The 24,223-nt window shown below is 41.5% G+C and overlaps 2 protein-coding genes across 4 annotated transcripts in view; both read left to right on the top strand.

Moving 5' to 3' along the window:
• On the top strand, positions 1-23,136 carry LOC109889778 (phosphoinositide 3-kinase adapter protein 1-like). Of its 2 annotated transcripts, XM_020481487.2 has the most exons (17): positions 1-296; positions 2,379-2,804; positions 4,846-5,087; positions 5,445-5,589; positions 5,820-5,962; positions 6,501-6,633; positions 10,797-10,993; positions 11,234-11,453; positions 11,562-11,633; positions 11,762-12,010; positions 12,117-12,179; positions 12,276-12,475; positions 12,609-12,681; positions 17,930-18,097; positions 18,580-18,650; positions 19,020-19,126; positions 21,322-23,136. In XM_020481487.2, the coding sequence occupies exons 1-17, from the start codon at positions 239-241 to the stop codon at positions 21,434-21,436; spliced, it is 2,682 nt and encodes an 893-aa protein (XP_020337076.1). In that variant the 5' UTR covers positions 1-238; the 3' UTR covers positions 21,437-23,136. The 2 variants fall into 2 exon arrangements, with proteins under 2 accessions (XP_020337076.1, XP_031679206.1); XM_031823346.1 differs by lacking the exons at positions 1-296; positions 2,379-2,804; positions 5,445-5,589 and having other exon boundaries at positions 4,970-5,087; positions 21,322-23,129.
• A 120-nt stretch (positions 23,137-23,256) lies between these two features.
• Positions 23,257-24,223, top strand: part of LOC109889775 (sorbin and SH3 domain-containing protein 1-like) — an 88,162-nt gene continuing 87,195 nt past the window's right edge. For both annotated transcript variants that reach the window (XM_031823345.1, XM_031823344.1), the window contains exon 1: positions 23,257-23,812. The gene's annotated coding sequence lies outside the window, so the exon portion shown is untranslated. The remainder of the gene's footprint in view (positions 23,813-24,223) is intronic.

Below are 24,223 nucleotides of genomic sequence, written 5' to 3'. Positions count from 1 at the left end.
ACACTTATCGCAGGGGCAGGTCTCACATGTCACATCTGTTTTAGGAAGTGACAGAGTGTCATCCAATAAGCAGGAAACAAACTGTTTCTATTAATATGACAGTGCAGGGGAGTTATTTGGCGAAAGCTGTTCATGAGAAGAGTCTAAATTCTGTGGGGTAGAAAGAAAGGCTTTGACTCCAAAAAGTAAGAAGAGCCTTTCAAAAAAGGGCAGATGTTTTGTGCTGTGGGGTGAGTTGATGCAACTGTTCTCAAACTTCACAATTATGGATGAAGTTGTCTCACCCTCAGAATCAGGTAAGAGGTGGACTTGTTTGACGTCTTACACTTCTTTATTATTTTTTTTGTCTGACGTTAGCCGGACAATAAAATACAAAATGTTTCAAATTCACAAACTAAAGTAATACTATAAGCTCTCACTCCACACTCGTGGTTTTAAAGAATTTAAAATTTTCATTCAGAAACTTCAATATGACATCTACCTAAAACTGCAATGGCTTCTTTCTTTTTTTGACTGATGTATAATGTAAGACCATTGACAGATTTGGTTTAGAAATAAGGAAGTTAGTGTTTTACTCTTCCTGTAGTTATAGTTGGCAACTGCATTGGTGACACGTTTTTGCGTGTCATCTTAGCAATATCTTTGCAAAAACAATGTCTGTACAGTATGATTGAAGCACATTTAGGATTGGGGTTAACCCACGTTTTAAAAAAAATACTACATTTTACGATAGAATACTATAGTGCATACTATAAAACTCTATAGAATTCTGTAGAAAACTAATATACTATAGAATCCTATACTCCACAATGTAGTATCCCTTGATCATGTAGTGCTTATTATAAACTTTTGTAGTGTACTGTAGAATACTACACTACACACTGTAATATTCCTTGATCATATAGTGCTTACTTTAGAATTTCGTAGTATACTGGAAAATACTACAGTACACACTGTAATATTCCTTGATCACATAGTGCTTACTTTAGAATTTCGTAGTATACTGGAGAATACTGTACTACACACTGTAGTATCGCCCTCCTTTTAGGTTTTACAAGGGTGAACTTGGCTTGATTAAGTAAAGTAATGAGTTACAACAAATTACCCGGACCAATGTTGACTCTGGTCAGTGTTTGCTCAGCTACTTATTGACTGTACTCAGTGCTGACATCTCAAACAGCATGCCTATTCATTCTTTAACCACAGCAACCTTGAAATCGCATAGCTCGGGCTGTTTTGGACACCTGGTATCGTGTACAGTTTCTGTGCAACATTAAGCATAATCCCAGCATTAATACCTTGACTTTTCTTTTTCTCAAATAACTTAAGAGAGAAAAAATACATCTATGAATATAATTTGATGTATGAATTTAGGTGTTAAGTACAGTTATACACTGTCCTAAATTATTGACACCCTTGATAAAGATAGGCTCAGACGAAGGATATCAAGGATCTGGAAGGATTCTGTACGGAGAAATGGCCTAAGCTCCTTCCCAATGTGTTCTCCAACTCATAAAACATTTGTAACTGAATTCAGGAAGGTGAGCTTATGTCAAATTTTCAAGATTGGCTTTAAAACATAAAAAAAAAATAATAATAATACAGACTCTGAGCTTCAAAATGGTATATGATACACAGTTGGGAGGACTGCATGAGGAAATGATGCTTATTTGAAATGTTATAAACTTGTTATCCCACTTTGGGGACAAGTAGCAGAAAAAGGACCATGAATGACTTTCACACTTTCTGGAGAAATCGTCTTTGTTTACTCCCATTCATCAATGTTCACAATGTTCACAAGCCCTAGCATTTTCCATCTCTTTAAGAATTCACATGTCAACACATGAGTCGGCATGGCATTGTCCTCCCGAAAGTAGTCCCTCTATTATTGCCCTCCATTGTCTCAGCCAATCACGGATCCTGCCTTTCTCCCTACATAGCTCGGTGCTTTCTCCTTGGCTAAACTAGGCTCATAATTGAACATTTGTATTCATATTTGTAATTAAGGCATTTGAAAGTTCACATGTTGAAGAACGTATTTCTGCAAAATTGTCAGCAAAAAAAGGCCCTATGATGGCCCTAATGTGAACTAGGAAATGGCGTCAAACGCTTACATTTTAAGAAAAGGCTTGGTGCCAAAAATGTATTGCTTTTTAAACAAAATCTCTTTCTCTGAACAATTGTATTAGTATAAAATAATAATAATGTTTTTGCATACAATAAAGCTCAGCATTTGAAATATTTATCTTATAGTCATTTTTGCTCATCTTTATCAAGGGAGTCAATCATTTCAGACCCCACTGTACATAAACAATTCAATTGTTTTTTAGATAATTAATTGATAAGATGTTAAATCCCATCATTTTTCTGTCTTCCAGCAATGTCTGGATTCCACTCCACGTGTGAGCTGTTGATTGTCCATTCTTGCGAGGCTCAGGAATGGGCTACGTATCTGCAGAAGATCTTGAAGTCGTCACGCAAGTTTCCCAAAAGGTCTATCGTATTGTATGCAGTTGACAGTGCTGACCAGCTACATGGATGCGAACTGAACATTTTCTATAATAGTAAATGCATCGTGCTGCTGCTGACAACAGCAATCCTGGACATTCTAAATGACCCTGAAGTCCTGGGAACTTTTCAGAGACTCCTTCATCCTCCACACAGAGTGGTGGCGCTGTTGTGTGGGATGTCGGGCGATGACGTACCCACTGAATGGTTTGAAAACTGGCAGAGCTGGAGAAAACTGTATGCTGAAGACGAACCTGCTCTTTACATCTCCACCATTCTAGAATCCATCGCTGACTGTATGTTCGCCTTTATAATACCCATGTTGTTGTTCTGCCTAACTTTGTTTCAAGTTTCAAGTTCTAATGCCACATGCACAAGTCCAGTGAAATTCCTTTCTTGCAAACTAAAAAACCCAACAATGCAATAATCAATAACAATCTGTTACTAGAAGAAGATAAATAAGAATATGATAAGTAAATTAGCATACTATATACTGGAAATAAGTGTCAAGTAAGTGTCAGTACCATTTTTACATGTGCAGGGATACTAGAGTGATGGCGGTAGATATGTGTAGGGGTAAGGTGACTAGGCAACAGGATATAAGATAAACAGAGTAGCTGCAGCTTGTATGTGAGTGGGTGTGCGGTGTGTAGAGTCAGTATAAATGTATGTGCATATTATTTGTAAGTGAGCTAATGATAGGGTTTATTTGTCTTGGTGTGACAGTGTGCGTGAGAGTGTAGGGCTCTGTGAGTGTGCATACTGAAATAAAAGATTGATAAAGGCACAAGGTAAACTCGGTCCGTGTAGCTATTTTATTAGTTACTTATCAGTCGTATTACTTGGGGATACCTCTTGCCGTGTGGCAGAAAATAAAACAGTCTATGGCTTTGGTGTTTGGTGTCTTTGAAGATTTTCCGGGACTTCTTTTCCTACCGCCTGATATAGAGGTCCTGGATGGCAGGGAGCTCAGCCCCAGTGATGTACTGGGCTGTCCGCACAACCCTCTGTAGTACCATGCGATCGAAGGGCGGTGCTATTGCCATACCAAGCAGTAACGCAGCCAGTCAATATTCTTTCAATGGACCAGCTGTAGAACCATTACAGGATTTGAGGGCCCATGCCAAACTTGTTCAACCTCCAGAGGGGCAAGAGGCGCTGTTGTGCCTTCTTTGTGACTGTGTGTGAATTTGGACCACTTTAAGTCTTTAGTGATTTGAAAACCGAGGAACTTGAAGCTGTCTACATGCTGCACTGCCACCACGTTGATGTGGATGGGGTCGTGTGCCCCCCCCTGTTTCCTGTAGTCCACGATCAGCTCATTGGTCTTGCTGACATTGAGGGAGATGTTGTTGCTCTGGCACCACACTGTCAGGTCACTGACCTCCTCCCTGTAGGCTGACTCATCGTAGCCGGTGATCAAGCTTACCACTGGCGTGTCGTCACCGAACTTGATAATGGTGTTGGAGTTGTGCGTGGCCACACAGTTGTGGGTGAACAGGGAGTACAGGAGGGGACTAAACACACACCCCTGTGGGGCCACTGTGTTAAGGGTCAGCATGTTGGAGGTGATGTTGCCTACTCTCACCACCTGGGGTCGGCCCGTCAGGAAGTCCAGGATCCAGTTGCAGAGGGAGGTGTTCAGACCCAGAGTTCTAAGCTTTGTGACGAGCTTGGAGGGGATAATGGTGTTGATCGCTGAGCTGTAGTCAATGAACAGCATTCTCGCATAGGTATTCCTCTTATCTAGGTGGGTGAGGGTAGTGTGGAGAGACATTGAGATTGCAGGTCACGGTTGGGTCTTCCTCTGTAATGCGTAATAGACTTCAGCCCCTGCCAAATGCCGCGAGCGTCAGAACCTGTGTAATATGATTCCACCTTATTCCTATATTGACCTTTTGTTCGTTTGATGACTCTGCGGAGGTCATAGCAGGCCTTCTTGTGCTTATTCCTGTCTTCGGCCGTAGCATCAGGGTTTTCTACGATTGCTCTGTGTGGGGTAGCCTTGCTCTTTAGTTTAGCGCCAACCTCAAATTAAAAGCTAATCCAGGGCTTTTGATTTGGGAAGCAGCAAACCTTCACCGTGGGCACAACGTGAAAGTATATAGCCAGATTCTCATAACATTCAGAGATACAATAACTTGATGAGTTTATGTTTGAGTTTTTGTGTCTTTGTTTAAAGTCAATGAGTCATTTACCATTAATGTATTATACTCACAAAGGATCACGTACCCTCTAGTTGTGAACTTACAGTCTTGTTAATTAAATTCACACATTTACCCATATTCAACTGAGAACAAGTGATGATAGGCTTTTATTTTGACTTTGTATTCAAAGGTAATACAGAAGAGGCTGAACATGAGGCGGAAGCTACAGCAAAATCAGAAGCAAAAACAGAGCACGAAATCCCTGTGGTTATGAACCCCAAAGCTGAGGGGACAGAGGAAGAGTCAGTGACAGAACCAGAGTGTGTCCAGGACGACAATGACGATGTGAGAACAGAGATCCACCCAAACCAGGAAATGAGCCCCACACAACCCACCTGCCTCACTGTTCAACCAAACAGAGTTTTATGCGGGGTAAGAAATGCTTAAACATACATATAGACAACTCTGAAATGGTACTGAACATTGTTCAAATATTTAATCTGGAAAGCACCACATAAGGAAAGATTCATGTTTACATAACAGGTACATGATACTGTCATAAGTATAAAAGCTTGTGGAGTGTATAGTGTCGGACAACAATGCCTCTTGGTTACTTTGTTTATTTTGTGTTCATTTAAAAAAAAAAAGATTAATTGATTAATATCAAGGCACAACTTCAAATCCCCCTCAAATTGTAATCAGCCCAGGACAACTTTATTCGCAATGGCAGTTTTTTGAGGAAACAACTATTAAGCATAGAATGCTATTTTTTTTTTACCTGTTTTACAGGACCATGCAACTATTTTTATAATCTTTTCTAATAAACTGGACAACCAGTTGAAAATGGAGGTGGTGTTTGCCTCTGAAGATTCAACTGCAAAACGGGTTCTAGGGATTTTGGAGAATGAATACACTATCAGTATTAATGCGCCTGGTAAGTAAAACTACCTTCAGAGGCCTTCGATCACAAATCTACAGCGGAACTTTTAGACCACTTACCCCAGTCTTCTATTTCACTTTGACTCATTATTCTATTTCATTTTCACATTCCTTTTGTGGACATTTTTTTCCACCAATGTGAATCATTTGAAGTGATTTGATAAGCCAATATGCCGTACAGTAGAAATACAGGACGCTAACTCAGATAACATTTATCTTTCCCAGATATGCCAGCAGGAGAGGTGTCACTCACTATGTATAGCAACGACTCACCAGTCTGTTTGAGGCCTGTAACATACTACACAGCCATGGGAGAAATCAGCCGTTATCTTCAACATGCAGCTGCTCCCCTGAACTTTATGTGTCAGGTGAGAGTTAGCTCCGTATAGAGTAAAAATAGGTCACACTTTATTTGGATAGTCCGGATAGTCCATCTGTAGGTGCTCTACAGATAGTTTGTTGATAGTGGGACTATCTGTTGATAAGCAACTGCTTGCTAAGGTTACGGTTAGGGTTTAGGTTTAGAATAAGGATTAGGGTAATGGTTAAGGTTAGAGCTATAGTTAAGGTAAGGGTTAAGGTTAGGGTTAGGGCTAGGGTAGGGTTAGGGTTCGTAGAGAGTTAGTTGAACTGTTGAACTGTTACTGCAAATAGTCTGTTAAGCATCTACAAATGGACTGTCCAAATAAATTGTTACCTAAAAATACAATACTGACAAATTCACTTTTCATCAACTCTAAATGAATGTATTTTTTATTTTTATTAAGACATTGTTCAATGACATTGAAGGTGTGATCTCACACAGACCAAAGCCTCAAGAAAGCCCAACAAATATTTGATTAAATTCTTTATGCTGGACGTATAATATTTTATTTAATCGTGTGTTATTCATTTCTGTGTTTCTAGGCATTCAATTTAACATCCAATACCACAGAGTCACTTGACAATTTGCTGACAGACTCATTACAATGCAGGATCCCTGCAAGTGGACTTCATGTGTTTGGAATCAGACAGCTAGAGGAAGACAATATGGCTGCATGTAAGTGTTATTTTTTTTTTACAGAAATTATAATGGAATGATACATTTGCTTGTCTACACATCAGCAGTTCTACAGTGATTTAAAAATATATTTTTTTACCTTTATTTAACCAGGCAAGTCAGTTAAGAACAAATTCATATTTTCAATGACGGCCTAGGAACAGTGGGTTAACTGCCTGTTCAGGGGCAGAACGACAGATTTGTACCTTGTCAGCTCGGGGATTTGAACTTGCAACGTTTCGGTTACTAGTCCAATGCTCTAACCACTAGGTTACCCTGTCGCCCCAGTGATGGGACAAGACTGTAACTACCAGTTTGATATCACAATATTGGGAGGAAAAAGAAGTACAAAAAGAAGTAAATAAATGTCATATTTACATAAGAATTCAGATCATTTACACAGTACTTTGTTTAAGCACATTTGGAATTGATTACAGCCTCAAGTCTTCTTGGGTAACATGCTACAAGCACACCTGTATTTGGGGAGTTTCTCCCATTCGTCTCTGCTGATCATCTCATGCTCTGTCAGGTTGGATGGGGAGCGTCACTGCATAGCTATTTTCAGGTCCCTCCAGAGAGAGATGTTCGATCGGGTTCAAGTCCGGGCTCTGGCCGGGCCACTCAAGAACATTCAGAGACTTGTCTTGAAGCCAGTCCTGTGTTCTCTTGGCTGTGTGCTTAGGGTCATTGTCCTGTTGGAAGGAGAACATTCACCCCAGTCTGAGATCCTGAGCACTCTGGAGCAGGTTTTCATCAAGGATCTCTCTGCACTTTGCTCCGTTCATATTTCCATCGATCCTTACTAGTCTCCCACTCCCTGCTGCTGAAAAACATCCCCACAGCATGATGGTGCCACAACCATTCTTCACCTTAGGGATGGTATTGGCCAGGTGATGAGCAGTGCCTTGTTTCCTCCAGACATGACACTTGGCATTCAGGCCAAAGAGTTGTTTCTCAAGGTCTGAGAGTCCTTTAGGTGCCTTATGGCCAACTCCCAGTGTGCTGTCATTTGCCTTTTACTGAGGAGTGGCGTCCTCAACCATAAAGGCTTGATTGGTGGAGTGCTGCAGAGATGGTTGTCCTTCGGAAGGTTTTCCCATCTCGACAGTGGAACTCTGGAGCTCTGTCAGAGTGACCATCGGGTTCTTGGTCACCTTCCTGACCAAGGCCCTTCTCCACGATTGCTCACTTTGGCTGGACGGCCAGCTCTAGAAAGAGTCTTGGTGGTTCCAATCATCTTCCATTGAAGAATGATGGAGGCCACTGTGTTCTTGGGGACCTTCAATGCTGCAGAAGATTGTTGTGCCCTTCCCCAGATCTGTGCCTCGACACAATCCTGTCTCGGCACCCTACAGACAATTCTTTCAACCTCACGGCTTGGTTTTTGCTCTGACATGCACTGTCAACTGTGGGACCTTATATAGACAGGTGTGTGCCTTTCCAAATCATGTCCAATCAATTGAATTTACTAAAGGTGGACTCCAATCATGTTGTAGAAACATATCAAGGATAATCAATAGAAAAAGGATCCACCTGAGCTCAATTTCAAGTCACGTAGCAAAGGGTCTTTTGTGAAAAATTCTAAAATCCTGTTTTGACTTTGTTATTATGGGGAATTGTGTGTAGAGTGATGAGGATTTTTGTAATCTGAAGCATCCACGACCAGCTACGGGTCTGTAGTCATTTAGGCAGGTTACCTTGATGTTCTTGGGCACAGGGACTATGGTGATCTGCTTGAAACTTGTTGGTATTACAGACTCTGTCAGGAACAGGTTGAAAATGTCAGTGAAGACACTTGCCAGTTGGTCAGCGCATGCTCGGTGTACACGTCCTGGTAATCCGTCTGTGAATGTTGACCTGTTTGTTGACCTGGTCTTACTCACATCGGCTATGGAGATCGTGATCACACAGTCGTCCAGAGCAGCTGATGCTCTCATGCGTGCTTCTGTGTTGCTTGCCTCAAAGCGGGCATAGAAGTTATTTAGCTTGTCTGGTAGGCTCATGTCACTGGGAAACTCGTGGCTGTGCTTCCCTTTGTAGTTCGTAATAGTTTGCAAGCCCTGCCACATCTGACGAGCGTCAGAGCCGGTGTAGTGTGATTCAATCTTAGTCCTGTATTGATGCTTTGCCTGTTGATGGTACATCGGAAGGTATGACGGGATTTCTTTTCAGCATCCCGCTCCTTGAAAGCGGCAGCTCTACCCTTTAGCTCAGGGTGTATGTTGCCTGTAATCCATGACTTCTAGTTGGGGTACGTATGGTCACTGTAGTGACGACGTCATCGATGCACTTATTGATGAAGCCAGTGACTGATGTTGTATACTCCTCAATGCCATTGGAAGAATCCCGGAACATATTCCAGTATATGCTAGCAAAACAGTCCTGTAGCTTAGCGTCTCCTTCATCGAACCACTTCCTTACCGAGAGACTCACTGGTACTTCCTGCTTTAGTGAAGAGGTCTGAATACTTTCTGAATGCACTGTATTTAAACCCATTTTATCAGACAGTTAGTCAATCAGATTAGGGGGACTAGAGTTATGGTTATGAAATGAGATAAATGGGACACTTAGTAAAAAACTTTCTCTCTCTTCCATTCACCTGTTGTAATCATCCCAAAATCCTATATGGGACATATGAATATTCTGGGACATGGCCCCTGTCAATGACTATCAAAACGTTCTATGTGGACATCCACAAATGTGATCTTGGACATGGCCACTGATCATCCCCAATTTTTATCTGGACATAAAAAAAATGCCATCTAGACCATTCCACAAATAGTGTGCCGTTTATGCCCTAGTGACATTATGTGTGTACATTTTGATAAAACACTCAATTTAACAGTTGGATCACATTCATCTACACTCTAATTAAACCACGTAAAAAAAAACATTTGTAGTATATTTTCATAAAAAATGAAATGTTTGTTTTCTCTTAAAATCCCAATTGTGGTATGTCCCACGTCATGTTTGTTAGACCTTTTTGGAAAATGTTAACCCACTTAACAAAAAAAATGTCCCTATGTTTTCACTATCACTGTAAAGCCCTAGTTAATTTTGTTGCTTTGACAAAGTCATTTCTGAAGATGATTATTTATTTAATGTGATTAGTGACTAATATACATTTGTCCTTCAGGTTTAAGGTGGACCCTTTAACTGAACTGAACTCTGGTTTTAATATGGTAAAACTAGTATTTTTTAAGAAATGTTTCTAAAAGAAACATTGAACATCTAAAAGTCAAGTAATAGTGTATTTTTTCTGTCTGTTTCCTGGTGTTTTGTGGACGAAAGCTAAGCATGTCGAGCATAACACTGTTACCCATAGATAGATACGCTAGGAATGTTTTAACAAGTTCAAATGTTTTGTTAAGCTTGTATTCAATTGCCCCTCCTTATTACACACAACAAGCTTCCATTCCCCTCGGTGACAATGGCTGATTTAATTAAGATGAAATCGTCAACCCTGTTACGGTCAACCCTGTTACGGTCAACCCTGTTACTTTAATATTCACCTTTTATAGTGATTTGTATTTATTTTTTTAGCTCTGGAGATGGGAAAACATGGTTATCATGAAGTTGAACATGTGCACTTTATAACAGTGTTAAAATAAGGTGACATTTTTGGGGGTCAAAATTACACTATCCAAAAGGCACTCGATTCGTGCAAAATAAAGTTATATCTAGTACCTAAAAGGGTTCTTTGACTCTCCCCATAGGATAGCCCTTTGACGAACCCATTTTAGTTCTAGGTAGAACCCTTTCTGGTTCTAGATAGAACCCTTTCAGGTTCCAATGTAGAACCCTTCCACAGAGGGTTCTACATGGAACCCCAAAAAGTTCTACCTGGAACCAAAAAGGGTTCTCCCATGGGGACAGCCGAATAGCCCCTATGGAACCATTTTTTATAAGAGGGTGGAACGATCCATCTAATCATGTACAAAAATCTTATCTGGAGGTCCAAAAATGTTGTCCACACCCATTGACATATGTTGACATCCAGGGATGTGATCTAAGTTCCAAAATATCAATAAATAATGTGTACTAGATGAATTGCCAACGTTTCACTTTTTTGCAAGTTCAACTGATAGTTTTTAAGTCCTCAAGAACGTTCAGAAAAAGTGGAATAGATGACATTGATTAATTAGACTTTTTGTGTCACTCAGATCAGCGAAAGGAGGAGCTTCCCACTCTGCTTCATTTTGCAGCAAAGTACGGGCTGAAGAATCTGACAACAGTCCTGCTACAGTGTCCAGGTGCCTTACAGGCCTACAGCGTGATGAATAAGAATGGAGATTACCCAAATACACTGGCAGAGAGGAGTGGCTTCTCTGAACTGAGACAGTTCATAGATTACTTTGTGGTAAGTTCATTGTTAGTATTTTCATTCCGTGATGTATTTATCTTTCATCTCTGAAGTGTGAACTCGATTATGTCAATGGCCACAGCCAGCTCACTGTCACCTATACCAAATGGAAATGCATTATGCTTATACTATGAATTGCACAAGAAGGAATGAAAAGCTACTGGTAAATGTTATGGTTGTAGCTTTCTGAAAAACATCTCTTCAGTGAAGACTATGTTCACGATGTCTACTCGGTAGGAGACAGCAGGCACGGCGGTAGAAGATGAGGAGGTGTACGAGTCCAACTCTTCTCAAGACATCATGAACGACTCCCTAAACCCTGGGTGTCAAGAAGACATCTACGAGACCATGTCCAACTCTTCTCAAGACATCATGAACGACTCTCTAAACCCTGGGTGTCAAGAAGACATCTATGAGACCATGACCGAGTTAAACCATGACTCCGGGGAAGACCTATGTATGACTAAATTATGACTAATCACATTAAGTACCATTTATCTTTGATGATGATGGAGTTAATAATAATGATGATGTTGAAGATCTTTGAATATTTTATTCCCCTCAGATGAGGACATGGAGAAGGCATTAGGAGAGTCTCATAACCCTGAGCAAGTCATACTTAGAACATTTTTTCAAGGTAAATTTGCAAAACACTGCATTGTACTGTACTGTAATTGGACTTGTGGACTTAAGTATGGTTTATAGTCTAGATATTCAGATCCTGGCTCTCTCTTTTTTTACAAATGACATGGCTTTTCTTTTTAGGTAAACCTGATGCAGGTGTGCCCCAAGTTGGGGAGGATACAACTGATGAAGAGGTGGGAGACCAGGTGGAAGAACCAGAGGGGTTTGAGGACGAAGAACTTTACAACATGTGTGTTTCTGATCAAATCTATGACACGTTGGACGAGAGTGCAAGCTATCTCCCGGAAATTGTCAACCGTCCACCAGCCCCCATTCCGAGACCTGTAACATTTTCAGAGCCTGAGGAGTCCAAGACGTACATTTCAAGAGGTAGATGGCTAAAGGGTTCTCCCAAGGTATCAGCTAGTGCATGAGTTGTCAAACCAGTGTAAAGTCATTTAGGTTGAGGTGAATAACAATGATTTTTGATTCACAGTGTTTTCAGCAAAAGAAGAATCAAGTCCACAGATGGACCTCAGAGAAACAGAGTCGTTCACTGGTATGTATCAAATTGAAAAGCAGATTAGATTATTTGTCCTGAATCACATCTTCTCCACTAATTAGTAAACAATGTATGTGCCTCCAAAACCTCCAGTGAGGCCTGTGAGAGATGGAGCCTCCGCCTCCTCTTCCCATGACCCCTATGCTGAGGTGAAGACCCAAGGCCAGAGGCAGCTCATAGCCTTGCAGGAGAAGGTGAAGGTGGGGGTCCTGAGTGTGGATGATGCTGTCAAGGAATTCAAGGCCTGGCAGTTTGATGAGGATAGGAGATCTCAGTCTCTGCGTAATCAACAGGTACAGTAGTAGATTATAGTTCATACTCAAATCTCTTGGCAGAACACACGAAACAGATCTTTTCTGTGGACCAAGCCTAGCCTCTGGGTGTACAACGACAACCTGAAAAACTACTTCTTTTTTTTTTTTACAGGAAAATTTGAAGAGATTACGAGGCAGCATTACCAGACGCCACAAAGAGAGGGAGAAGATTGGGAAGGAGATCGGTAAGAATATTTGGAGACTACTAGCTCTACTTTGTCTCTACATGTGATGAGCATAGTTTGAACTTCAATTTGCAATTACATTTCATTTGTCAGGGTTACTGAAAAGTGTTTATTTTGATATTTGACTATGCCTACGATTCTGTAGGTCACAAGACAGCATCATATTTGATACAAAACATGATAACGTCTTAGCAGTTGCTGTAAAACACTGAAATGGAAATACATTATATTTACAAAAGTACGTGGACACCCCTTCAAATTTGTGGATTTGGCTATTTCAGCCACACACATTGCTGACAGGTGTATAAAATCGAGCACACAGCCATGCAATCTCCATAGACAAACATTGGCAGTAGAATGGCCTTACTGAAGAGCTCAGTGGCTTTCAACAGGGCAATGTCATAGGATGACACTTTTCGGCCCTGCTAGAGATCAACTGTAAGTGCTGTTATCGTGACGTAGAAACATCTAGGAGCAACAACGACTCAGCCGAGAAGTGCTAGGCCACACAAGATCACAGAACAGGACCGCCGACTGCTGAAGTGCGTAGCGCATAAAAATCCTCTGTCCTCGGTTGCAACACTCACTACCGAGTTCCAAACTGTCTCTGGAAGCAACATCAGCACAAGAACTGTTCGACAGAAGCTTCATGAAATGGGTTTCCATGGCTGAGCACCCGCACACAATTCTAAGATCACCATGTGCAATGCCAAGCGTTAGCTGGAGTGGTATAAATCTCATCGCCATTGAATTATGGAACAGTGGAAATGCGTTCTCTGGAGTGATGAATCACGCTTCACCATCTGGCAGTCCAACGGACAAATCTGGTTTTGGAGGATGCCAGAAGAACGCTACCTGCACGAATGCAAAGTGGCAACTGTCAAGTTTGGTGGAGGAGGAATAATGGTCTGGGGTTGTTTTTTCATGGTTGATAACGCTACAGCATACATTGACATTCTAGACAATTCTGTGCTTCCAACTTTGTGGCAACAGTTTGGGGAAGGCCTGTTCCTGTTTCAGCATGACAATGTCCCCATGCACAAAGCGAGGTACATACAGAAATGGTTTATCAAGATTGGTGTGGAAGAACTTGACTGGCTTGTACACAGCCCTGACCTCAACCCCATCGAACACCTTTGGGATGAATTGGAATGCCGACTGCGAGCCAGGAGTAATCGCCCAACATCAGTGCCGGACCTCACTAATGCTCTTGTGGCTGAATGGAACCAAGTCCCTGCAGTAATGTTCCAATATCTCGTGGACAGCCTTCTCAGAAGAGTGGAGGCTATTATAGCAGCAAAGGGGGAACCAACTCCATATTAATGACCACAATTTTGGAATGAGATGTTCGACGAGCAGGTGTCCACATACTTTTGGTCATGTAGTGTACTTTGCAGTGGCTATTTTATCATGTACACTGCTCAAAAAAATAAAGGGAACAATTAAACAACACAATGTAACTCCAAGTCAATCACACTTCTGTGAAATCAAACTGTCCACTTAGGAAGCAACACTGATTGACAATACATTTCACATGGTGTTGTGCAAATGGAATAGACAACAGGTGGAAATTATAGGCAATTAGCAAGACACCCCCAATAAAGGAGTGGTTCTGCAGGTGGGGACCACAGACCACTTCTCAGTTCCTATGTTTCCTGGCTGATGTTTTGGTCACTTTTGAATGCTGGCGGTGCTTTCACTCTAGTGGTAGCATGAGATGGAGTCTACAACCCACACAAGTGGCTCAGGTAGTGCAGCTCATCCAGGATGGCACATCAATGCGAGATGTGGCAAGAAGGTTTGCTGCGTCTGTCAGCATAGTGTCCAGAGCATGGAGGCGCTACCAGGAGACAGGCCAGTACACCAGGAGACGTGGAGGAGGCCGTAGGAGGGCAACAACCCAGCAGCAGGACCGCTACCTCCGCCTTTGTGCAAGGAGGAGCACTGCCAGAGCCCTACAAAATGACCTCCAGCAGACCACAAATGTGCATGTGTCTGCTCAAATGGTCAGAAACAGACTCCATGAGGGTGGTATGAGGGTCCGACATCCACAGTTGGGTGTTGTGCTTACAGCCCAACACCGTGCAGGACGTTTGGCATTTGCCAGAGAACACCAAGATTGGCAAATTCGCCACTGGCACCCTGTGCTCTTCACAGATGAAAGCAGGTTCACACTGAGCACATGTGACAGACGTGACAGTCTGGAGACGCCAGGGAGAACGTTCTGCTGCCTGCAACATCCTCCAGCATGACCGGTTTGGCGGTGGGTCAGTCATGGTGTGGGGTGGCATTTCTTTGGGGGACCGCACAGCCCTCCATTTGCTCGCCAGAGGTAGCCTGACTGCCATTAGGTACCGAGATGAGATCCTCAGACCCCTTGTGAGACCATATGCTGGTGTGGTTGGCCCTGGGTTCCTCCTAATGCAAGACAATGCTAGACCTCATGTGGCTGGAGTGTCAGCAGTTCCTGCAAGAGGAAGGCATTGATGCTATGGACTGGCCCGCCCGTTCCCCAGACCTGAATCCAATTGAGCACATCTGGGACATCATGTCTCGCTCCATCCACCAACCCCACGTTGCACCACAGACTGTCCAGGAGTTGGCGGATGCTTTAGTCCAGGTCTGGGAGGAGATCCCTCAGGAGACCATCCGCCACCTCATCAGGAGCATGCCCAGGCGTTGTAGGGAGGTCATACAGGCACGTGGAGGCCACACACACTACTGAGCCTCATTTTGACTTGTTTTAAGGACATTACATCAAAGTTGGATCAGCCTGTAGTGTGGTTTTCCACTTTGATTTTGAGTGTGACTCCAAATCCAGACCTCCGTGGGTTGATAAATTTGATTTCCATTGATAATTTTTGTGTGATTTTGTTGTCAGCACATTCAACTATGTAAAGAAAAAAGTATTTAATAAGAATATTTCATTCGTTCAGATCTAGGATGTGTTATTTTAGTGTTCCCTTTATTTTTTTGAGCAGTGTATATCTTGGTGGGGCAAACTACAAATTGTAATGTTAGATGCCCGCAAAGCCACTACACACACAATACATTAATTGCACTATGACAGTGACAAACGGTGACTACAAACTGTTAGGGCCTACATAAAATGGCCCCAACAGCAGAGCTTTCTTTTCAGAACCATGTGGTGAATCCTTACTACTGCTACACCTGGCTAACAGCTAACCCTTGTCTGGCAGTGAAACAGTTCATTCAGCCTCATTTACTGCCTTTTAAAAAAACATAGCTGATATTGCTGACTTGCTGAAACAAATGTGGTTTCTACTGACAATTGAGATGTACAAACTATGGCATAAGGGGATGACTAGCGGATAAGAGGCAATCCGTTATTTCGATTAAGACATTAATAAGCGAGCTAGGACAGATGTAGTCAATATAACTATTTGTTCAGCACTTTTGAAATGTACAAAGACAGAATTCAGAACATGGGCTGTTCTTACAGTATTCTCCCTGTACACCAAGTCAGTAGGGTAAACAGTAGGATAAATAAAGGGGGCATATAAGCAGACATTGAAAGCTCTTACAATATTCAATGTTTACATTTCTTTAAAGGTGCCTAAAGGCTGCTACAAGTGCACCACCAAGTCAGACCATTAGGCTAAATTATGAGGGGGAAATGGACCAAATTATTAGGGTGAGGCACATGGGCTACTAACAGCTTACTACATAACATACACTTAGTAGTACTTTCTTAGCTATAGTATACATATCTCCCGGCATATTACATAATTTAAGCAGCACCATACAAGACATTTTTGGACATCTTGTTGTGATGTGCTCACTTGAACAGGACGGTCCTTCGTGGCGGTCCTTCGTGTGTAAATCTTGTCATTACAGTCTGGCATTCTCTGGATTTATGGTATTTTCAAGACAAGGTCGAATCATGACGTCAATGATCTTAAGGTCAGATCTCTAGAAAGAGGCCCAAGTACCCGACTTGGAATTCTGAGTTGGATGACCATATTTTCCCAGTCGGGGCTTGTTTTTTTCAGAGTTCCCGGAAAACTCACTGAAGCCTGAACTCCCTGAAGCCTGAGAAAGTGTCAGAAGTCATGCTGGATTGACAACCTTTTATTCAACCTTTTATTGCCCATGGTGTTGAATGTTTATCCTTTTAAGCTTGGAAAAGAGACCCTTATACCCAGACTTGGACCACAAACCCACTCCACTGAATAGCAGGCTAGTGATTGCTTTGCAAAGCTTTCAGTTAGCCACTGATTCCTTCCAAACCACTCATTATTGAATTTGCGATTTCCAACTTGTTGTGTAATGTTTATGTCCAATGGCCGATGAGCACCGATACGTTTTATCTATAATTTATCTTTATTATTTCTCTTTATATGACAAGGATTGAAAAGGATTTGCCAGTAGATGATTAACTTAATTAATGATGATGACTGCTAGCTTGCTAGCTAAGATTTTGAAAGTATGATGTTGAATAAAAAAAAAAATGGATTTAACCTTTATTTAAGTAGGCAAGTCAGTTTAGAACAAATTCTTATTTACAATGACGGCCTACCCCGGCCAAACCCTAACCCAGACGACGCTGTGCCAATTGTGCGCCGACTTATGGGACTCCCAATCACTGCCAGTTGTGATACAGCCTGGAATTGAACCAGGGTCTGTCGTGATGCCTCTAGCACTGAGATGCCATACCTTAGACCTCTGCGCCACTCGTCCACCCAATCACACACGATCAGTCCAATCAAAGCTACGGTAGATATAACATGATTTGACGTCATTTTATCTGTAGCCAATGACCTTTAGGTTTCTTGGATGGGCACTAATGTAACTATGGCAGCAAAATTTCGAGCTCTACACGTAGATTTTGCAGTGACGTAGTGTCTCCATGAGTGACATGGGCGCAACTAGAGAACATTACCAACACTTACGCTCCATATTTTCCGCTGGCTGCCCCACCACTACATAAAGCACTGAGCTAGGCTGAAACACTTGCATTTTGGTGCTGCCTTACTCAAGAAAGCAACGAAGAGACTATGTTTGCAAACTGATATGTGACAAGTACTAATGCCAAAATAACATGCAAAACAGGCAACAACAATATTTTTGTAAATTATTTTTTTGAATAGCTAAACAGTTGGTGCTCAGAACCACCTGCCCTGAATGACAGGTCACCACTGATACTTTGTAACATCAATGAAGGTATGATATTTAGCTTATTGTTGATGAGTGATGCTTATTGTTGATATGGCCTCTACCCTGTGAGGTCTGGAGATAACCGCCCCACTACAGAGGAACCTTCCCTGGGGCGCCAACATGGCTGTGGAGTGTTCTGTGTACGAGCCCACCCCACAGGTCATTGCCCAACCCCCTCCTGTGATCCGGTCAAGCCAGAGAGACACCTGGAAGACTGGCAGTACCTCCAGCACATCCAGTGAGTACCATCTCTGTCGTTTGAATGTCACTATGAGCCTAAATGGTAGTACAAAATGACAACTGATGTAATTACTAAGTTGGTACTTTTTTTGTCATTTTGATGTTGTTTATATTATTGTTATTATCAAAAAATCTGTATTAGTACCAAGATAGTGCTTTTGGAAATATACTTTTCATTTGGAAAAGTGATGAACTCTGAAACGCAATTGGCCGTTCGTTTTGCTGACCAACTCTGAATATTTCCATATCCCGTATGGTCATTATGTCTAAAAGATGAAAACCTGTAACACATTACTCTCCCCATTATTGTTGCTCAATTCAGCTCCTCTCTCTAAGTGGCTTTCGTCTCTAGCTATTAATGTGCACGCTTGGCTGCCCGTAGCAACCCACCACAAGCTCTTGTTGAAGAAACTGTCTCACAATTACTTGTAGTGTTTCTTCCTTTCCTGAGCTTACATTTTTTACTTTTACTTTCCCCAGGTACTGGCAGTAACAGACTCAGCACACATAGTACGATTAGCTACAGCAGCGGAACTGAGCCTGACTTTGAGGTGAGACCAAATTGTTCTTTAAAGTCTTTTCAAGGCCCAGTTCACACAAAACACTCTTAGTATATTTCTGTCTTTGTGAATCCACGCTTCAGTAAACAAGGCTAAATAGCTTATTCGTAATCATACATGTTGTTGCTGGAGAGATATTCAATCCGATGGAATCAACTCACCGCAAAAAAAAACCATTTCAGTTATACAGCACATTTGTGATTGACATATTGCGGAAAAAAACAAGCATACTTATGAAGGCACAATGTACTTCTTTACTATGCACTCTTGTCAATGTATTACAATCTGTCAACTGCGACAGTGCTTTTGTAGATTCCCTGATTATGACTTATGCTGTGTATTGATTTGATCCATGGAAAGGACACAGCAGACTTCCTCCCTCTACCCCCACTCCCTCTACCCCCACGGCCCGCTGAGGCCGCACCTCTACCTCCTCCCCCCAGAATCCCACCACGACTCCCAGACCGGTAAGCCCGCTCTCTGGATAAGAGAGGCCTTTTTATACGTTCCTGTGTCAGGATCACTGGAACTAGCTGATTACAGAATGTTATATTGCATGTAATACGATATGGGATTTCTAGAAAGTCAACATTGAATCAGTAATATGACATCATCATAGACAGCGAAGGCGACTTCCTCCTCACAGAAATCAACAACAAAGTGCAACTTAAACATGCAATTTATGGTATTACAGCAATATGATGATTATAAGCATGAAGGGTCACAGAGGGTCTAATATTGCAGTATAACAAGCAATGTTACAATATCACAATGTGATTTATTAATGCTGTAGATAACAGCTCAACAAAGAGTACTATGCAAACCAATAGTTTCAGTTCAGAGTACGACATATTGAAAAGGCACGCACACTTGAGAAACACATCAGTGAGTATTCTACACTGTCGGCTACACGCAGTGGTAAACATTAGATGACAGAAGCGATAACGAGGAAATAATGGCCCACCACTGACTGTGTGTTCAGAGAGGAAACCTGAAGTGTGAAGATAGGCTATGTACAAGTTCAACATTTTCTTCATGAGCAAAAACATAAAAACGTGTCACATGGTAGAGAGAGGGATAGATGTTGAGTAAGAGTTTAACATAACAACGCTTATTCTACTCGTAGAGAATTCTAAATGTCTCGTTTCATGTTCACCTGTATTCATTTGAACATTTGCATTATAGAGCCTTGGTCAAAATGCAGTGTGAATGTAGTCATAGATGTCTATAAGCAGTTATTAGCACCTAAGTTGTCCATTATAATACATGATGCACTGCTCATAAAGAGTTAAACAGGCATTTTGAAGAGGGTATTCAAAAGCAGTGTTACCATGTATTCTTCCTAATTGTAATGAAACTGCCCAGAATATATTTATGTTGATAGTTACGTGCAACTTGCATCTCAAATAAAACCACGTGGGTAAACCGAGTCGATAAGCATCACAAATTGCCAACCACAAAACCAACCCCAACCCTAATGATTACACGAAACACTCTCATGATTCTTTACCCTAGAAGTTGTGGCTATATTTTGAAATGTAAAAATAATTGATGCATATCCAGTTACTGCAGCTGAAAATGACTGGACTAGTGGTGAAAAAGACAATCAGCTACACCACACGACCAAAAGTATGTGGAAACCTTCTCTTGCGCTGACGTTGCTTCCAAAGGCAGTTTGGAACTCTGTAGTGAGTGTTGCAACCGAGGACAGACCATTTGTACGCACTACACACTGCAGCATTCGGCCGTCCATATCTGTGAGCTTGTGTGGCCTGCCACTTTGCGGATGAGCCATTGTTGCTCCTAGATGTTTCCACTTCACAGTGACAGCACTTACAGTTGACTGCAAGTTGACGCTCTTTTGAAATGACTGGAAATACTGTTTGTCTCACATCAACATATGGAATTGTTTTAAGAAGGTCATACCAAGGATAATTTAGCCATTTGATTTTGAATGATAACACAACACTATGTAAAAAATGATGTGATGAAAATGTGTATTTGGCCATTAGCTCATACAAACGCATTGAATAACATTCACTACATTGAACAACAGAAGTATGTTCTGAAGTGTCGGCCCTATAGCTAAACAGTGTCCATATATACTTCCATTCATTTGTCAACTGGTACCTTCAGACGAGTGTCGTGAGGCCTGTTGGAGTCCTAGAGCAAAATAATCGACATGTAAGTGTTTGTGAGTGTATCAGCTTTCCACAGTTAGTTCGGACGCTACAGACAGAAGTTGGCAGATCAGCTGTTTAGACTTCAGACGAGTCCCAAGATGCTTGTCCCAAGACAAAACATAATTGTGTTTGTTAGAGTCTCATCTTTCCATAGAGGGGCCATAATAGTTTGTAAGCCGATCCGTTCCGGACGCCACAGACGATTTTGTGAGGAGACCCATTTTCGAGATGTCCCATGACCTGACAAACACCTCTCTAGCTCGGTCACCTTCCAGCCGCAGATAAGGAAGGGCGACGTAAACGGGTGCGGTGGAATGAGACGCATCCAATGAAGAAAAAAACAGATATCTCTAGTTTAAACCGACGTATTGTTGCGTTTTGTTGTATTATGCTAATTCAGGGGGGGGGGGGGGGGGGTTCATCTCTGTTTAATTTGTCATGCCAAGTGTAACTATGTGGTTATCTGTTATATTTTGTAGGGCTGTTGAGAGTTTGCTGGAGGAGCGTTACGTATCATACCCCTCTCGAGCTCTCCCTCAGAGACCACCTCAGAGGAACAACTCTCCCCCTCTCATACCCCGGAGAACACGATGACACACAGTTCTGCTGTCATAGCATTTCAAATGACTGCCCTCTAAAATAGCTGTCAGGAACAAATCAGGCAGTGTTACTTACAGTATTCATACCCCTTGACTTATTCCACATGTTGTTGTGTTCCAGCCTGAATTCAACATTTTTTTTTAACCATCTACATACAATACCCCATAATGACAAAGCGAAAACGTGTTTTTCGAAAAGTTTGAAAATGTATTGAAAGGGAAATACAGAAATATCTCATTTACATAGGTAGTCACACCCCCAAGTTAATACTTTGTAGAAGAACCTTTGGCAGCAATTACAACTCTCTTAATAACTTCACCATGCTCAAAGAGATATTCAATGTCTGCTTTTTTTTTAACCCATCTACCAATAGGTGCCCTTCTTTGAGAAAACCATTGGAAAACCTCCCTGGTCTTTGTGGTTCATTCTGTGTTTGAAATTCAATGCTTAACTGAAGGTCCTTACAGATCATTGGTATGTGTGGGGGTACAGGGATGAGGTAGTCATTTAGAAATCATGTTAACCACTATTATTGCACACAGAGTGGGTCCATGCAACTTGTTAAGCACATTATTACGCCTGAACTTATTTAGGCTTGCCATAACAAAGGGGTTGAATGCTTATTGACTCAAGACATTGCAGCTTTTCATTTATCTAAAAACCTAATTCCACTTTGACGTTATGTGGTATTGTGTTTAGGCCGGTGACACAAAATATAAATGGAATCCATTTTAAACTCAGGCTGTAGCAAAACAAAATGTGGAAAAAGTCAAGGGGTGTGAATACTTTCGGAAGGCACTGTATATGAACATCATGCATGAAGGTTTGGGTGTGTAGAACAGAACCACATAGAACGTCATCCTCAAGTCAGTCAATTCGGTAAGTAAACTGAAATCCATATTTAAAAGGGACATCTTGGATTCAAACAACAACAAAGTGGCACCCTGTCACTTTTTTGGTGAACAGTTGAGGGGTGGGACTGTATAAGCATAATAAAAAAAGGCATCTATTTTCAATGACTTCTAAATAAACTCAAATGGAGAAGCTATTCATTTCAAACGTTTTTCAATGTGAAATTCAAATCACTTTCTGAATTGACTGACTTGAATTCTAATGACTCCAACCCTACAGTAGACGCAGTGGTAGTGTAAATGATTTCGTAATAACTAACATGCGTTAGAATTGTAAACGGTTTTCAACAAATTGATCAAATAAGGATTATGTTATGTTTGTTTGTCACGCTTGTTCGTGGATTGTGTACCACTGTATACAACCGATCACACAATGAACTTTGATGTTTACAAATGCAAAGATGAACCATATATGTAATCTGTTTTAAAATAAATGTTTTGAGTTCATGTTTGGCACGCACCACAAGACATGGACATGAACATTCATTTCCTTGAAAGGAGTGCCATCAGCAGATGAACTTTGATTTTTACAAATGCAAATATGAACCATATATGTAATCTGTTTTAAAATAAATGTTTTGAGTTCATGTTTGGCACGCACCACAAGACATGGACATGAACATTCATTTCCTTGAAAGGAGTGCCATCAGCAGACGGTGTAAATCGGCACGCGTTTTACACCGCACTCTGTACATAGTGGATGTAACGTACAATATGAGCCACTTGATGGCGCTCTGTACATGATTTACACCGTTTTTTAAATGAAATGAGAGTGATGTTTGGCATGTTCTTTCTTTCTTTCTTTTGTAACACTATCAATTATCTATTGTCTGATGCTTTGATGTATATTTCATTGTCAACCTGCACAACACAACACACTATTGTCCGCTTACATTTGAGTGTATTTTTGGCACTTCCATATAGCTTAATTGACAAGTGAGCCCAAGATGGATCCAACAAGCTAAACGTATGGTGTATTAATGTATCACATTTGCACCTCTTCCTGAGTCACTATGCATAGTGGTCCTTCAACCAGAAATACACTTTAAAAACACCAACTTCACCAAACTTACTACTTACTACCTCATAGGCTACAATTAATCAAATGCATTCAATTCATCTCACATGAATTTCGCATTTTACAAGAGTTTACTTAATCAAATTATCCGTCAACATTCTAATGATGAGACACGTGTAAGAAGCCTGTAATGTAAGAGCGATGAAGATATCTCATAATAGGACATAATGAGTCCTGACGCCACCTCCATTATTTCGCCTGTCCTCAAGGAGGGAACGACGCATGTATTTGAGCAAGGGGTGAGATGCGAACCGTGTCGAGGAGATTGGTGGGTGTGTGTGCCTGTGTGATCGCTGTGGCGACTGTACATTGTAGCAGAGACCTCACTGCCGCGTGTGGCAGCGATATTGATAAGGAACACTGGATTGCCACTCTACAAAGGTAAACATTTGTCATTTTATTGTCTGCCTTTCTCATATGCTTAATTTTGCTCGTCAGATAAATATCGTGCATAAGACCATTTGGATTGCCACTCTACAAAGGTAAACATTTGTCATTTTATTGTCTGCCTTTCTCGTGTGCTTAATTTTGCTCGTCAGATAAATATCGTACATAAGGCAATTTGCATCATGCCCACGTTTGATCATTTCGCTCCCCTGACAACATAAACGTTGACAAATGTGTCTTTCATTTGATGGCTCGAGTGACTTGCGTCAATAATATCACGAGTGTTTGATTGTAATTCTAGCACTTACCTATTACCTGCACTGATGCGCTAAATACCGCAGTGGAGACACATCCATCTGATATCTGCAACCACACGACTAACCGCCGCTCATCCTTGTGTCAAGA

Source organism: Oncorhynchus kisutch, linkage group LG4, assembly GCF_002021735.2.
Source record: "Oncorhynchus kisutch isolate 150728-3 linkage group LG4, Okis_V2, whole genome shotgun sequence".
Classification (NCBI taxonomy): Eukaryota; Metazoa; Chordata; class Actinopteri; order Salmoniformes; family Salmonidae; genus Oncorhynchus; species Oncorhynchus kisutch.
This window is presented reverse-complemented; position numbering and strand designations above follow the sequence as displayed.

Excerpts from the sequence above, each read along its gene's own strand:
- LOC109889778 (XM_020481487.2), top strand. The coding sequence starts at position 239 with ATGCAACTGTTCTCAAACTTCACAATTATGGATGAAGTTGTCTCACCC. Across the intron at positions 297-2,378 it reads TGTCTCACCCTCAGAATCAG|CAATGTCTGGATTCCACTCC; the intron begins GTAAGAGGTGGA and ends TCTGTCTTCCAG. Across the intron at positions 18,651-19,019 it reads GAACTGAGCCTGACTTTGAG|GACACAGCAGACTTCCTCCC; the intron begins GTGAGACCAAAT and ends ATCCATGGAAAG.